Below are 14,071 nucleotides of genomic sequence, written 5' to 3' on the forward strand. Positions count from 1 at the left end.
CAGGAAAAGATGGTCAATAACCTAATCCTTAGAGAAATGCAAATCAAACCCACAATGACGTATCACCTCACACTGGTCAGAATGGCCATCACCAAAAAGTCTGCAAATAATAAATGCTGGAGAGGGTGTGGAGAAAAGGGAATATCTGCACACCATTGGCTGGAATGTAAACTGGTGCAGCCACTATGGAGAACAGTATGGAGGTTCCTTAAAAAACTAAAAACAGAGCTACCATATGATCCAGCAACCCCACTTCTGGGTATATATCCAGAAAAGACAAAAACTCTAATAATTCAAAACGATACATGCACTCCGATGTTCATAGCAGCACTATTTACAATAGTCAAGATGTGGAAACAACCCAAGTACCCATAAACAGACAACTGGCTTAAGAAGATGTGGTATATATATATACACAATGAAATATTACTCAGTCATAAAAAAGAATGAAATGTTGCCATTTGCAGCAACATGGATGGATCTAGAGAATCCTACACTTAGTGATGTAAGTCAGACAGACACATACTATATGGTATCATTTACATGTGGAACCTAAAAACAGTGCAAATGAATCTATATACAAAACAGACACAGACTTACAGACACAGAAAACAAACTCATGGTTACCAAAGGGGAGGTGGAGGGAGGGAGGGATAAAGTAGGAGTATGGGATTAATGGATCTGAACTACTATACATAAAATAGATAAGCAACAAGTATTTACTGTATAGTACAGGGAATTAAATTCAAGATCTTGAAATAAACTATAATGGAATATAATCTGAAAAAAAATAACAATCACTTTGCTGTGCACCTGAAACTAACACAATTTATAAATCAACTATACTTAATGTCTAGTATAATATAGACATAATATTTATCCCACTTTATAAAATGAGATAGAGATTTTTCAGAGCTTTTGAATCCATGCTTAGACTTCCCATTTTGATACTCTACCTATGAAACAACTACACTCAACAACTGTTTCTTTCATAAGCATGTGTTGTGTTTGTGTTGTGTATTTGTGGGGGGGCAGGGGGGTAATACGAGTGTTTGTGTGTTTATGTATAAAAGCAGGGTTTGTTCTTTAAAATGTTGTTAATGTTTTGATTAAGTGCAAGTTCAAACATGATAGCTGAGGTGACTGTGTTTTATTGTCTCAAAGATGACAAAAATACATTTATCATGAATAAGTCTTAGGTTTATTCTTTAAAATTTTATGAATATGCATAATTTAAGGACAATATTGTTTCCTTGAAAGTCTTGAGCTAAATGAGGTTAAAAGGCTTTCACTTCCCTTTATTACAACAAAAAACCCAGAACAATCCAAGATCATTTCCATTTTTCAGAGTGAGAAAGCTTGAAGTAATAAGGAGAATTTCTAGAAACTATGGAATATTGACCCATTTTATGGCAATCTCATACTTGGTAGGCATCAAAATATACATTTGAGCCTAAAGTTCAGAACTCGAGGGAAACTGGGAACACTCAGGTATCAAATACATCCTGTTTTCTGAAACCCAAATAAAAATGTAGATGGGGGCTTCCCTGGTGGCGCAGTGGTTGAGAGTCCGCCTGCCGACTCTCAACCTGCCGGGTTCGTGCCCTGGTCCAGGAAGATCCCACATGCCGCGGAGCGGCTGGGTCCGTGAGCCATGGCCACTGAGCCTGCGCGTCCGGAGCCTGTGCTCCACAAGGGGAGAGGCCACAACAGTGAGAGGCCCGCGTACCGCAAAAAAGGAAAAAAAAAAAGTAGATGGAACCTTAGAGATCATCTAATTTAACCTTTTCATATAGAGTTGAGAAATAGAGAACTAGAGGGGTGAAAGGATTTGCTAAGGTTACAGAGTTATTAGAGCCAGGACTGAAAACTCATGATTCCTGACTCCCAGTTCGGTTTTGCCTCAATTCACTATATAGCACACTTTTTCCCCCCTGCACGCTTTCATTCATAATAGGAAATATTGCAAATGAAATGTCTTACATTGGAAGAATACAGTGTTATTATTAATCATTTTTGTCTCGGATACATTTTTTTAAAATCAGAATATGTATTCAAATTCACATTAATGACATACTATAGTATGTGTGTGTAACTTATAATATTAATATAAATGTTTCTTCCTATTATTCAATAATTTAGAAGTAATACACAGAAATTGGGCAAGTTATAATTCAATTACTTGGGTGGTAAAAAGATGGATAAAAGATGATAGCTTGTCAATATCTGATAAGGACCTTTATTTGGACTTAAACATATAAACTTTGACCTTCTTTTATTTTTATAATTACATAAAACTATCTAAAAATGAATAGAATAGGTAAACAATGCTGCTTTCAAATCTAAAGGAAATGAAAGCTATTATACTACTGATCTGTAAAATGCAAAAAACTAAAATTTTAACTAAATGCATTTCACCAATAGGTAATCGATGTAGTGCCACAAATGGTGAAAATTATTTTTGAACATTTGATAAAAACTTTATTTAGACTTTTAGTGTAGTTGCTACTTTTCTAATAGTGTATAAGAAAGGAAAACAATAAAGGAATAGTTCATTTAGTATTTGATGCTACCCTGAAGAATATTAAGTTTTTTGTTAAAGGCAAACCCTTTCCAAAGTTAACCCTGTTAAAAGTATTTAAGAGATTTCGGAATCCAATTCAATTTTGAGGACTCTAGGCAAAACTGTAAGCAAGTACATAATTCTTGTCATATAATTCCCCCCTTTAAAAATAAGGAAGTATGAGCATACCATCTTCATCAGTTTGAATAATCGTCTCTTCACTCTCCTTCCTGCCTTCTGGATTGGTTAGGATCATCTTGAGGCTGACATTTGTATAAGGTGGCAGATGGTTCACAACATGCTGAGGGGCTTTGGGGTCCATGTCCAAACAGTCTGCCTTGCTCTCATTGTGACCACGGAAGTAATGGTAGCAGATAGTGACATTAAAAGTGTGGCAACGAGTGATGTTGTAACCCAGGGATTCCCAGTCCACAGCAATGCGTCTTGCCTGTATCTCAGCAATCTTTAAAGTCTTTGGGGTTCGCATAGGTTCTGAAAAATAAATCAAAGACACAACTTTACCATGAATAATCTTGAAAAAATTTAACACTGAGCATGACATAGCATGTGTAAACCTAGGAAAATCTGGAAGTCATCGTTTATTCTCATTTTCTTTATTACTCATGATCTTATTCTTAAAGGTTTCTGTTAGGGCTATGATTTACCAATGGGAAGAGAAATGGGAAGTAAAATGTCCACAATCCATAGTACTCAGGAACATGGCAGAAAAATAAAAACTTGAAAATGTGGCCACAATGCTTTTATAGTTGTTTCTGTTGTTACTGCCCTATTCCCCATCTTTCTTTGGTCATTATTGAGCAAGTGAATTAGCTAATACATCATAATGGATAAAAGTCAACATGTTCTGCTCTCTGATTTGTCATGTCACCAAGCTATGCTGTATACTAATTAGTCTAATCGTAACACTAAACTACCATTTACAAAAATGATGCAGATATTAATTAACATTTATTATTTCAGTAATGATGCTGTCCATCAAAGCAGAAAAATATCTGAGAAAAATTGCAAGAACACATGTGGATATTCACATTATCATCTATCCTTCTTGATCTCTTTTTGTCTTTCTCTAGGAAATGCTCAGGTCTGACAATCCATTCAGTGTCACCGAAACCAAACTGGGAAGTGAATTTCCATTCAACTGGAAAATGCTGGCAGAACTAAACACTCTGAAGACTGGAATCCATCCATCACTGCTTCCCAAGTGTATACTTTTCTCATGCAAGACTAACTTTAATCATCTAACTTAATCAAAATAATTACTCTATGAAAGTCATGGCCATGGCAAAGTCTACACAGTAAACAAACCAATACACAGCAAAACTTTAATACATTGATTTGACAAAGAGATTAAAGTCAAGGTCAAGGTTGAAGCCTTGTTGGTGCCTCCATTAACTCACTAGGGATTGCTAGTGCTCATGAAAAATAGAAATCAGTAGGGAAAAAGTGAAGAAAAATAAGTAATACAAAAAGCCCAATATGGGTGTTTTTATAAATTTTCATTTTTGAGATTAAAATCTTAGTTGTGTAAAAGTAATCAGCATGGCACACAGATGGCAAACCCAAATTGGGATTCCAGTTCAATATATTTAATGTGCAATCTGAAATACAGTCTTGTGGCCATTTAATTTAAAACCTCAAAACTATTAAAAAAAAAATATATATATATATGCAAATTAATCTTTGGTAGAATCCAAAGTTTAGGTTTTAAATTCTGTCTAATCTTCTGATTGTTTACAATATCCAGTCCCCCTATTTTACCACTTTTGTTTCAGTGTTAAGTAGGCTGGAAGAAAGATGTGGTTTTTTAATCATTAAAAAAAAAACCTCTTTATATGTCTAGCGCTATGTTATCATTTTCCCCTCCAGGCACAAGAGTGAGATGATGACATTTTCCTTTCCGTCTAGTTAGACTAAAAACACAGTCTTTGGCATCACTGCCCACAAACTGGTCAGGCACTTATAGGTAGGATCATGCAAAAACTTCCCAGATAAATTGTGATTTTGCTGCCTGTTAGGTAGCAATCAGATACAACTGAATGGCCACATTGCAGTTAGTCCATACGTTGTTCTAAAAGTGTCTAGATTAAGAAATTTCTCCAGAAAATACCTGATGCATATGAATGCAAATATCTCATACAACAATAAGAAAAAACACCAATAAATATTTATCCCTCTGCTTTATTTTTTTTAGGTCTAGTAGTCATATACCTGTTTTCATACACCCTTCATTTTGAACCTGACATCTTATTTCTTTATAAACTTCTCTTTTTCCAAGTGATCATTCTCTTTCATACATCTTTTCATTTTATACCACTATTCAATTTGCACTTACCCTGCATTCTAATACAACTTTAAAAGACTAAGAAAAGCATAAACAAATTGAAGAAGACACAAATGAAAGATACTCAGCGCTCATGGATTGGAAAAATCAATACTGTTAAAATGGCCATACTACTGAAAGCAATCTACAGGTTCATTGCAATCCCGATCAAAATTCCAATGGCATTTTTTCAAAGGAATAAAACAAATAATCCTAAAATTTGTATGAAACCACAAAAAAACTCCAAATAGCCAAAGTAATCTTGAGAAAAAAGAACAAAGCTGGAGGCATCACACGCTCTGATTTCAAACTATATTACAAAGTTAAAATAATTAAAATGATATGATATTTGTACTAAAACAGACACATAGATGAACGGAACAGAATAGAGAGCCCAGAAATAAATGCACACATATCTGGTTAATTAACTTATGACAAAGGAGTCAAGAATATACAATGGGGAAAGAATTATCTCTTCATTAAATGGTGCTGGGAAAACTGGACAGTCAAACGCAAAAGAGTGAAACACAACCATTGTCTTACACCATATACAAAAATTAACTCAAAATGGATTAAAGACCTGAAAGTAAGACCTGAAACCATAAAACTCCTGGAAAAAAAAAGGTGGTAAGCTCCTTGACACAGGTCTAGGCCATGATTTTTTTTGAATCTGACACCAAAAGCAAAGGCAACAAAAGCAAAAATAAATAAGTGGGACTACATCATACTAAAAAGCTTCTGCACAGCAAAGGAAACCATCAACAAAATGAAAACGTAACCTACTGAATGGAAGAAAATATTTGCAAATCATATATCTGATAAGTAGTTAATATCCAAAATATATAAAGAACTCCTACAACTCAATAGCAAAAAAACCCAAACAAGCTGATTAAAAAATGGGCACAAGATCCAAATAGACATTTTCCCAAAGAAGACATACAGATGGTCAACAGGTACATGAAAAGATGTTCAACATCAGTAATCATCAGGGAAATGCAAACCAAAAGTACAAGATATTGCCTCACACCTCTCAAAATGGCTGTCATCAAAAAGACAAGAAATAACAAGCGTTGGTGAGGATGTGGAGAAAAGGGATCCCTTGTGCACTGTTGGGAATATAAATTGGTGCAGCCACTATGGGAAACAGTATTAAGGTTCCTCAATTATAAACAGAACTACCATATGATTCAGCAATTCCACTTCGGGGTATTTATCTGCAGAAAATAAAAACACTAACTGAAAAGATATATGCAGCCCCATGTTCACTGCAGCACTATTTACAAGGAAACAACACAAGTGTCCATCAAGGGATGAATGAGTAAAGAAAATGTGTTTACATATACATATCTATGCATATCTATGCATATATACCATGGAGTATTATTAAGCCATGAAAAAGAGCAAAATCTTGACATTTGCAGCAACATGGATAGACTTCCAGGGTATTACACTAAATGAAATAAATCAGACAGATAAAGACAATACCATATAATCTCTCTTATGTGTGGGGTCTTAAAAACAAAAACAAAAAATAACCAAAAACACAAGATCATAGATCAGTTAGAGAGAACAGATTGGCAGTTGCCAGAAGCAGGGGATGAGGGGTCAGAGAAATAAGTAAAGGGGGTATAATGTATTAAAAAATAAAATGAAATAAAAATTTAAAAAGAATCTGTTTTACAGATGTATGACACAACTTCATTGGTAGGAGTGGAGGAAAATTTTACCTTAGTAACTTTGGCAATGAGTAGAAACTACAAGACCAATAAAACCCCCCAAAACAGAACAAAAAACAACAAAAAAAGTGGATATTCATAGGAATGGTTTAACGTTTACACATGACTTTAGTCATCACAGAAGGACTATATTTCTGAACAGCAAATTTAGAGGCCTCTTTTAAAAAAAAAGAAATAAAAAAAAGTGTACACATGAATATGAAAAAAAGTGGAAATACAAAATGGTAAAGAAAAAGAACCTACTTAACACTTCATGTACTAAAAGCCTCTACAATTTGCCTGTCAAATTACTGACTACATATTTACATTTTCTCCCAAACTAATAATAAAATAATTAAAAAAATTAATTTCTCTATTTATAAAGTTAAATAATTATAAAAATAAATAGAAATTTTCTTCTCCTAACTAATCTCATTATATCCAATTTCTTTTGCCTTTCAGCTTCCTTTATTCAACCCTTTTATGGAGCACTGAAAATAGGGAATATATGTGCTATTCAATTTCTGCTCAGCTGCTGCAGCTAGCTGACTGCCTATTAGAACTGCTTGACATTCTGAATAGCCCTAGAGCAAGTCAAAGTTTGGAGGAACTTGGTGTTTCTCTAGGCTTGGAAGAGCCAGAAGAGATGTAAATGTGTGCATACTGAGGGACTTGCTGTCAAAAGCAGAAGCAACTCACTACCCCCACTCTTTTTATTCTCGTATTTGAAATTAAAAAAAAAAAAGTAAACTAAAAGCATACCCAGACACTGTGAAAGACACAATAGCTCTACACCCTCAATTATTCATTTTTAAGAGTTGACAAAAGATATATTTATTATGTATTGGTAGTATGTAAAAAAATACATAGAGTTCACTTTGAGTGAGAATTCTGTTTTGGTGTATTTAAATGCTGCTAACTTTGACACTAATATAAATTAGATTTTAAAACTCTAATTTAAAATCTGGAAAATGTAGCTTTAGAAATCCTATACACACGTGCATAAACCACAATCATAATATCAGTTGCCAACACTTTATTAACTGGTAAAAAGACAAAGATTTGTGAAAAGAAATAGCTTTTTAATAGGCAAAGAATCTTTTGACAAGGTCAATATGGTATTTAAAATCTATATTTTTCACAATGGCTTGAAGAAATGCTGAAAAATGAATTGTTATTACTAAAATAGTGACTTAAAATATAATCTTACTGCCATCTAGGGCAATATTCAGAAACCAACATACAACAAAGTAAACACACACACACACACACGTATGCAGAAACACATCTAAAGTCAAAATTCAATTATTTTGAGCTCTAAGGCATCTGCAGTAATTCAGAGGAAGTCACTGTCTAATTACAGTTATTTATTTATTTATTTATTTTGCGTTACGCGGGCCTCTCACTGCTGTGGCCTCTCCCGTTGCGGAGCACAGGCTCTGGACACTCAGGCTCAGCGGCCATGGCTCACGGGCCCAGCCGCTCCGAGGCATGTGGGATCCTCCCGGACCGGGGCACGAACCTGTGTCCCCTGCATCGGCAGGCAGACTCTCAACCACTGCACCACCAGGGAAGGCCCAAATTACAGTTATTTAATTGACATGTGCTTTATTTTTTTCCAGTTTTTATTGAGGTTGGATATTCCCAGCTGTATTTACATATATGTTATAATCACATATATGTATCCATGCATGTACATCTATGTATATATTCACATATACATATATAAGCACATACACATACATACCCGCATACAGTAGGCACTCTGCTATGCAACACCTCTGAAGTCTGTTAGCTCTGACATGGGCTGACAACCACGTATACATAGATTTTTAAAAATCAGGATATAAACAGCAGGGACTTGAGACTGTTCTACTACTATGAAATCCATTCAAAGAAAATTCTATCAGAGAATTTAACAAGAAAATTACCTAAATTCCTCAACCTGATCCATTAGTCTTGTGCCTCACCAATAATTGTGTTGTATTTCTGAGATATGAATGCATAAGTAAAAATTTAAACTTTAAAAATTGGAATAATTAACTTTTGTAGAATTAACGGAAGTAGAAGGATATTGCTCAGGACTCACTATGTTATATAAAGCTGGGCATAAGTGCTGTTTTAAGGATTAAATAATTTAAAGAAATGACCTAGTGTGGTGAATGGCACATAGAGGCGTCACAGTAAACAGTATTTATAACAACATAGGTCACCACAATGATGATAAAACAATGGGGATCACATTCATCAATGCACTACTTGTCAGGTGGTCTGAAATTTACTAAATGTTCTTTCTTCTTCCCAATTTTTTACTTTCCATTTTCAAATTTTTGTTAGGTATTCCACACATGTGTTTATAAAACAGCTCTCTTCCCTTCTCTCTCATTTTGCTTTTCTAGTAAAAGGAAATTTGGGAGAGAAACAAGGATTGGAAAAAGTTGTGGGGCAAAATTCTGGCAGAAACTTGGGAATAAATATAGCAAGGGAGTGACCTTCATGCAGCAAAGGATCACATTAAAATATTTTGAACAAGTAATCCATCTACTGTGAAACAAAAGTAGATTGCCTATTATATAAAGTGTATGATACCAGACACTGTGGAGAATTCTAAAGTGAATAAAACAATAATAGACCTCAAGGAGCTTAACATTTATTTAGTAAAGATGATAAACTAAGAAAAAAAATCAAAGCAATATGAATGGAATAAAATACTATAGGAATTCAAGAGAGAGAAACAACTTCCACCTGTCAAATGGAAGAGATATTTGCATTTGGTCTCAATGGGTAAGGCAAGAAGATCTATAGACATAATTTGGATAAATAATAAAAATGCAGAGGAAACAAGATGAATAAATACAAACACAACTGGAAAAAAATATGTAATCCCATTTGGTTGCTGTACAAGTTATCTAATAGGAGGTTATATAGGAAAAATTGGTTGGGAAAAGATTGGAAAAACTTTAGATGTCATGATAAGAGGTAACTTGATGTAAGAGCCAATGGAAAGTAACTGAGCAGGAAATTAACACAATTAATTAACTACTTTAGAAAAATTAATTTGGAGGTTTTGTCAAGTGTGCAGACACTGGAAGTGGAAAAATCCAAAGGTTGCAACGTGTTAGGGGAGAATAAGGGACCAAGAAGGAGTGTGACTTCAGGAGACAATGGTTTTCTTCATTTTTCTGCCAAAAGTTGATCATTCCACTTTTCCCATTCCATTTTTCCTTTTATTGTTCACCTATTTCCTAGTTGTTACAGTGAGAAAAGCCACATGAAATCAAGAAGAAATAAAAAGAAATAGCAGAAAAGTTACATATCAAGTCTATGACCAGTAATATACAATTAACAGATAAATAAAGAAATAACCTATCACTGCCCTTACTTAAATTCTAAACAGATCGAGCATGGGATTTATGCTTGTAATAGTTTTTGTGTCAAATATTTAACACAACTTGATAGGATAAAATGAAGAACTACTTAATAATTCTCTGAAGATTAAGAAAAATTAAGGCAACATGAATAAACAGGACCTGTTGACTTTGAGTCACCTCTCAACAGCAAGATGATTTAATAAGTGGTTCTAGATAACAGATAAAAGGAAATTCAGTTTTGGGCATTTGTTAAACAACACATGACATGACAGGTCAATATCCAGGTCGTTCTCTAGTGATAATCTCTGGTTACTCTGAAAGAGTTGTGAAAACAAAAGCTTTAGCAGCTACAAGAGAATCGAGGGCAGGGATCACATTTCCCTAGAATCAGTTTTTAATGATAAAACTTATTATCCAGCTGTCAGTCAGAGAGAAATAGAAGATGTCCCAAAGCTCATGCCAAGAAGAAAAGGAAGATGTTGTCAAAGATGTCACAAACTAAGAACACTGAAGCATGACAGGGAGCTTCTTGCTCCTGGCTGCCTTTTCATCAGAAATCTTAGAAGCTGACTGCAAAGCACAATTTCCATTTCATTTATCAAAACAAACGCAAGGAAAGTGAACTTCCTGACTGTTAGAGAAAATATTTGTTGGTGTAAAATAAAAAATAATTAAGATGAAATTTCTGAACAAAGTTGAATTTTTTTTTTTTTTTTTTTAAAAGGAAGAAAACATTGGCATACCTTGGGGGAGGAAAAAACTGAAGTGCTTTGGAAGACATTGTCTTTACTTTCCTCTATCGATGCTTTATATTTTTATTCTTTTCCTCATGGTAATGACTGAGGATAATCAAGGTTTTACACTGCACATCTTTTCAGTCTTACAGCATCATTAGTCTTGCCAAAAAGATTTCATCTCTGCTCCCACGGGTCAAATTGAGTTAATGATAAGTTGGTGAGATGACTTGATTAGCACTGTAATATGAGGGAGCCTCAGGTCCAGGAATAACCACAAACCAACTGTCAGCTCTTTTGGCTTTCTGGCTGTGTTGTTGAAATGACATGTTTGCCCTCAGGGGATATAGAATGACAGTGGGTGCATGGCTCACTCAGCTCTCCTGCAGAGTCACAGAAACAATACTAAGAACAATACTAAGCACATCATCAAATTAAACCAAAATATGTCATCTTCACTGCTCTCAAGAGTCTGACTGAAGTTCATCAGATAATTCTAATAACATCTGCATACTCTCTACAATAATGCTAAGGAAACTGATTTTCAAAAGAACTTACTACCAAAGTGACGTGGAAAAAAAAAGACAAAAATAACTATTTTTCCAATAGATAAATCTTATTGAATGTCTTATTAAACCGAATTCTCAAAACATGGGGTGTTGAAAATTTAGGGGATCTTTAATGTTTTTCACTTAAATTTTTATCTAATAATACCAGACTGTGTTGGAAGAACCATGTAATTACAATCAATCTACTTCAATTCATCTCTCATACTGCATATTCTGCTTATATGTTATACTTTAAACAATGCAAAAAATAAAACATTTTGTATAGCTAACTACCTATACTTGGATAAAACATAAAATAGAAAGAGAAAAGGCATTTTAAAAAATTTACTGAAGGAAAAAAAAAAGAGAATAATCCACCCCTTGTGTAAAAACAAACTTTATTTTTCATAAAAATGTTGAGCAACAGCATTAATCACATACAAAAACGTACAGTGAGTTGTATATTACCCTAAAAAAGTAATATGGGGCCTCCCTGGTGGTGCAGTGGTTGAGAGTCCGCCTGCCGATGCAGGGGATACGGGTTCGTGCCCCGGTCTGGGAGGATCCCACATGCCGCGTAGCGGCTGGGCCCGTGAGCCGCGTAGCGGCTGGGCCTGTGAGCTGTGGCCGCTGACCTTGCGCGTCCGGCAACGGGAAAGGCCACGACAGTGAGAGGCCCACATATCGCAAAAAAAAAAAAAAAAAAAAAAAAAAAAAAAAAAAAATAAAAAAAAATAATTCATCGTAATATACAGTGTATAAAATAAGATGACTGGAGAGGAGCTGTATACAGCAATGACAAAACTCTAGAGGGAATTTTCAATGCCTTCTCCACCCCTAAAAAGAAGATAAATGACACACTTCTTAGGTTGTACTAAAAAATGAGGTAAATATTTTGTATGCCAAGCAAAGTGCTTGGCCCAGAGTATATGCTTGGAAACTTCATTTTCTCAACAATAAAGCAACTAATTTTAATACGTTTTATGTTCAAGAGCTAATGAAAATAGAACTTAAGAACTCAATGCTGTGATGGCTCCAATTCTTCACCTCTCTTTGTATCCACACTGTTGGCCATGTGATTTTACAACCCTTCACACCAAAGAAGTGGGTTTATTTCCCCATCTTTTGATTTGGGGCTTGCCTCATGACTTGCTTTGGTCAACAGAATGAAGCAAAAGTGGCGGAGTGCTAACTTTCAGCCTGTATCTCAAAAAGTCCCGTGAGCCCCTCTTGCTCTTACACCTCCACCATCACTTCTGGACTAAGAAATGCATGTGGAACAGAGCTGAGTTAGTCACCTCGTCGTGCCAGCAAAGGTCATCTAGACCAGCCAATTGGCAGTCCACCAGCAGATCTGTGATCCAGACAAGATCATCAGAGGCTTTCTGCCACAGATGAGATTTTGTGGTCAGTAATTGTTCAGCATTTTGATATAACCCCTATCCCTAATCTCTTCACTTGGTAAATTACCTTAGTATTTTTGTTAAGATTATGTCAGTGATCCCTCCATAGAACAGTACTTTACAAATTTTATTTCTAATAATGAGTTGTGCTGAGCCACTACATGCTTATTTAGTATTCTTTTAGTATTAAAGTAAACATTTATTAAGGGCCTGGCATGTGCCAAATATTGTGGCAGTATAAGATTTAAAAAACTACTTTAAATGAATATATTTTTGTCTTTATTTCCTGTATGCTGTTTGAGGGCAGGTTCATTTCTTCACTATGCTCCCACAGATACTAATATATTAAATATTGGACTAATAATTCTATGAGGTATAAGACATGTCAATACTTTATTCTAAGCTATAATAATTTAAAGTCCTTTTCTAGCACCCTAATCCATCGCTGCAACGCAACATTTATTAAAATATTTTAATTTTTATATCAATATAAGTTTACAGGTATATATAAAGTGAATCAGCAATATAATCTAAATTTCTTTACTTTTGAGTGGATAGCTCTAATAGAAAAATACATTTACATATATATTTTTATCCAAATCCTTCTAATACTACTTAGATGCAGAAATAGTACATGTTTTCCTCAACTGCATAACTCCTTTGTAAACACCTTACATCTGTCCTTGAATGAGTCAAGCCAGTCAATTCAAACTCGGAAATTATTATAAAGTATATTAGTAAATGAGAGGTTAGGAGGGCCCATTTTAAGTGAGGCTATCTTATGTCATGAAGACCCCCCAAGACTGCCGAAAATAAACCACAACAATTACATTATAATGATATTCCAAGTATGTATGGCTCATTTCACTCCCAACAAAGATTATGATTCTAATACACCAACTTAGGTCCTTCTTTCATTCCTTCTGGAAACTTACAAAATAAACTAATTTGCTTTGGATCACTTTTCTGAAGATGAGAAAATTTCTAAATTATATTAGAGAAAAGCTAGAGTAATACAAATTTTCAAAGTGATAATGGCTATTAACACACTTTAATACATCATTTGATTTCATAAAATGAAAGTCTGGTAACTTGCTTGCTTCAGGGGAACAGAAAGACAGATAAGGACTGCAGGGGTGATGATTATTTGTCCATTTCCTTTTCTGAAGCCACCATTTATTTCTGCTTTCATGCATGATTAACAGTTTGCAGAACCTTCACATGTAATCAATAGTTGTGAAGTTTTATATCAGGTTTAGAGATTAGACAGCCTTGATTACAAATTTTATCGATTTGTACAGCTTAGCTGCAGAAATCCCTGTACATTTTTCAGAAATTAAATTAAAAGGAGATACATGCTCAACACACGCTAGAAATGCCAGTGTGATGATAAGGT

At 34.6% G+C, this 14,071-nt stretch overlaps 1 protein-coding gene across 4 annotated transcripts in view; it reads right to left on the reverse strand.

Annotated features, from left to right (window-relative positions):
* Positions 1 to 14,071, reverse strand: part of PTPRK (protein tyrosine phosphatase receptor type K) — a 573,018-nt gene that overhangs the window by 114,174 nt on the left and 444,773 nt on the right. For all 4 annotated transcript variants that reach the window (XM_007461250.1, XM_007461251.1, XM_007461249.1 and 1 more), the window contains exon 8: positions 2,753 to 3,055. In XM_007461250.1, the coding sequence (XP_007461312.1) occupies positions 2,753 to 3,055 (303 nt within the window). The remainder of the gene's footprint in view (positions 1 to 2,752; positions 3,056 to 14,071) is intronic.

Source organism: Lipotes vexillifer, unplaced genomic scaffold, assembly GCF_000442215.2.
Source record: "Lipotes vexillifer unplaced genomic scaffold, Lipotes_vexillifer_v1.1 scaffold201, whole genome shotgun sequence".
In the NCBI taxonomy this organism is placed as follows: domain Eukaryota; kingdom Metazoa; phylum Chordata; class Mammalia; order Artiodactyla; family Lipotidae; genus Lipotes; species Lipotes vexillifer.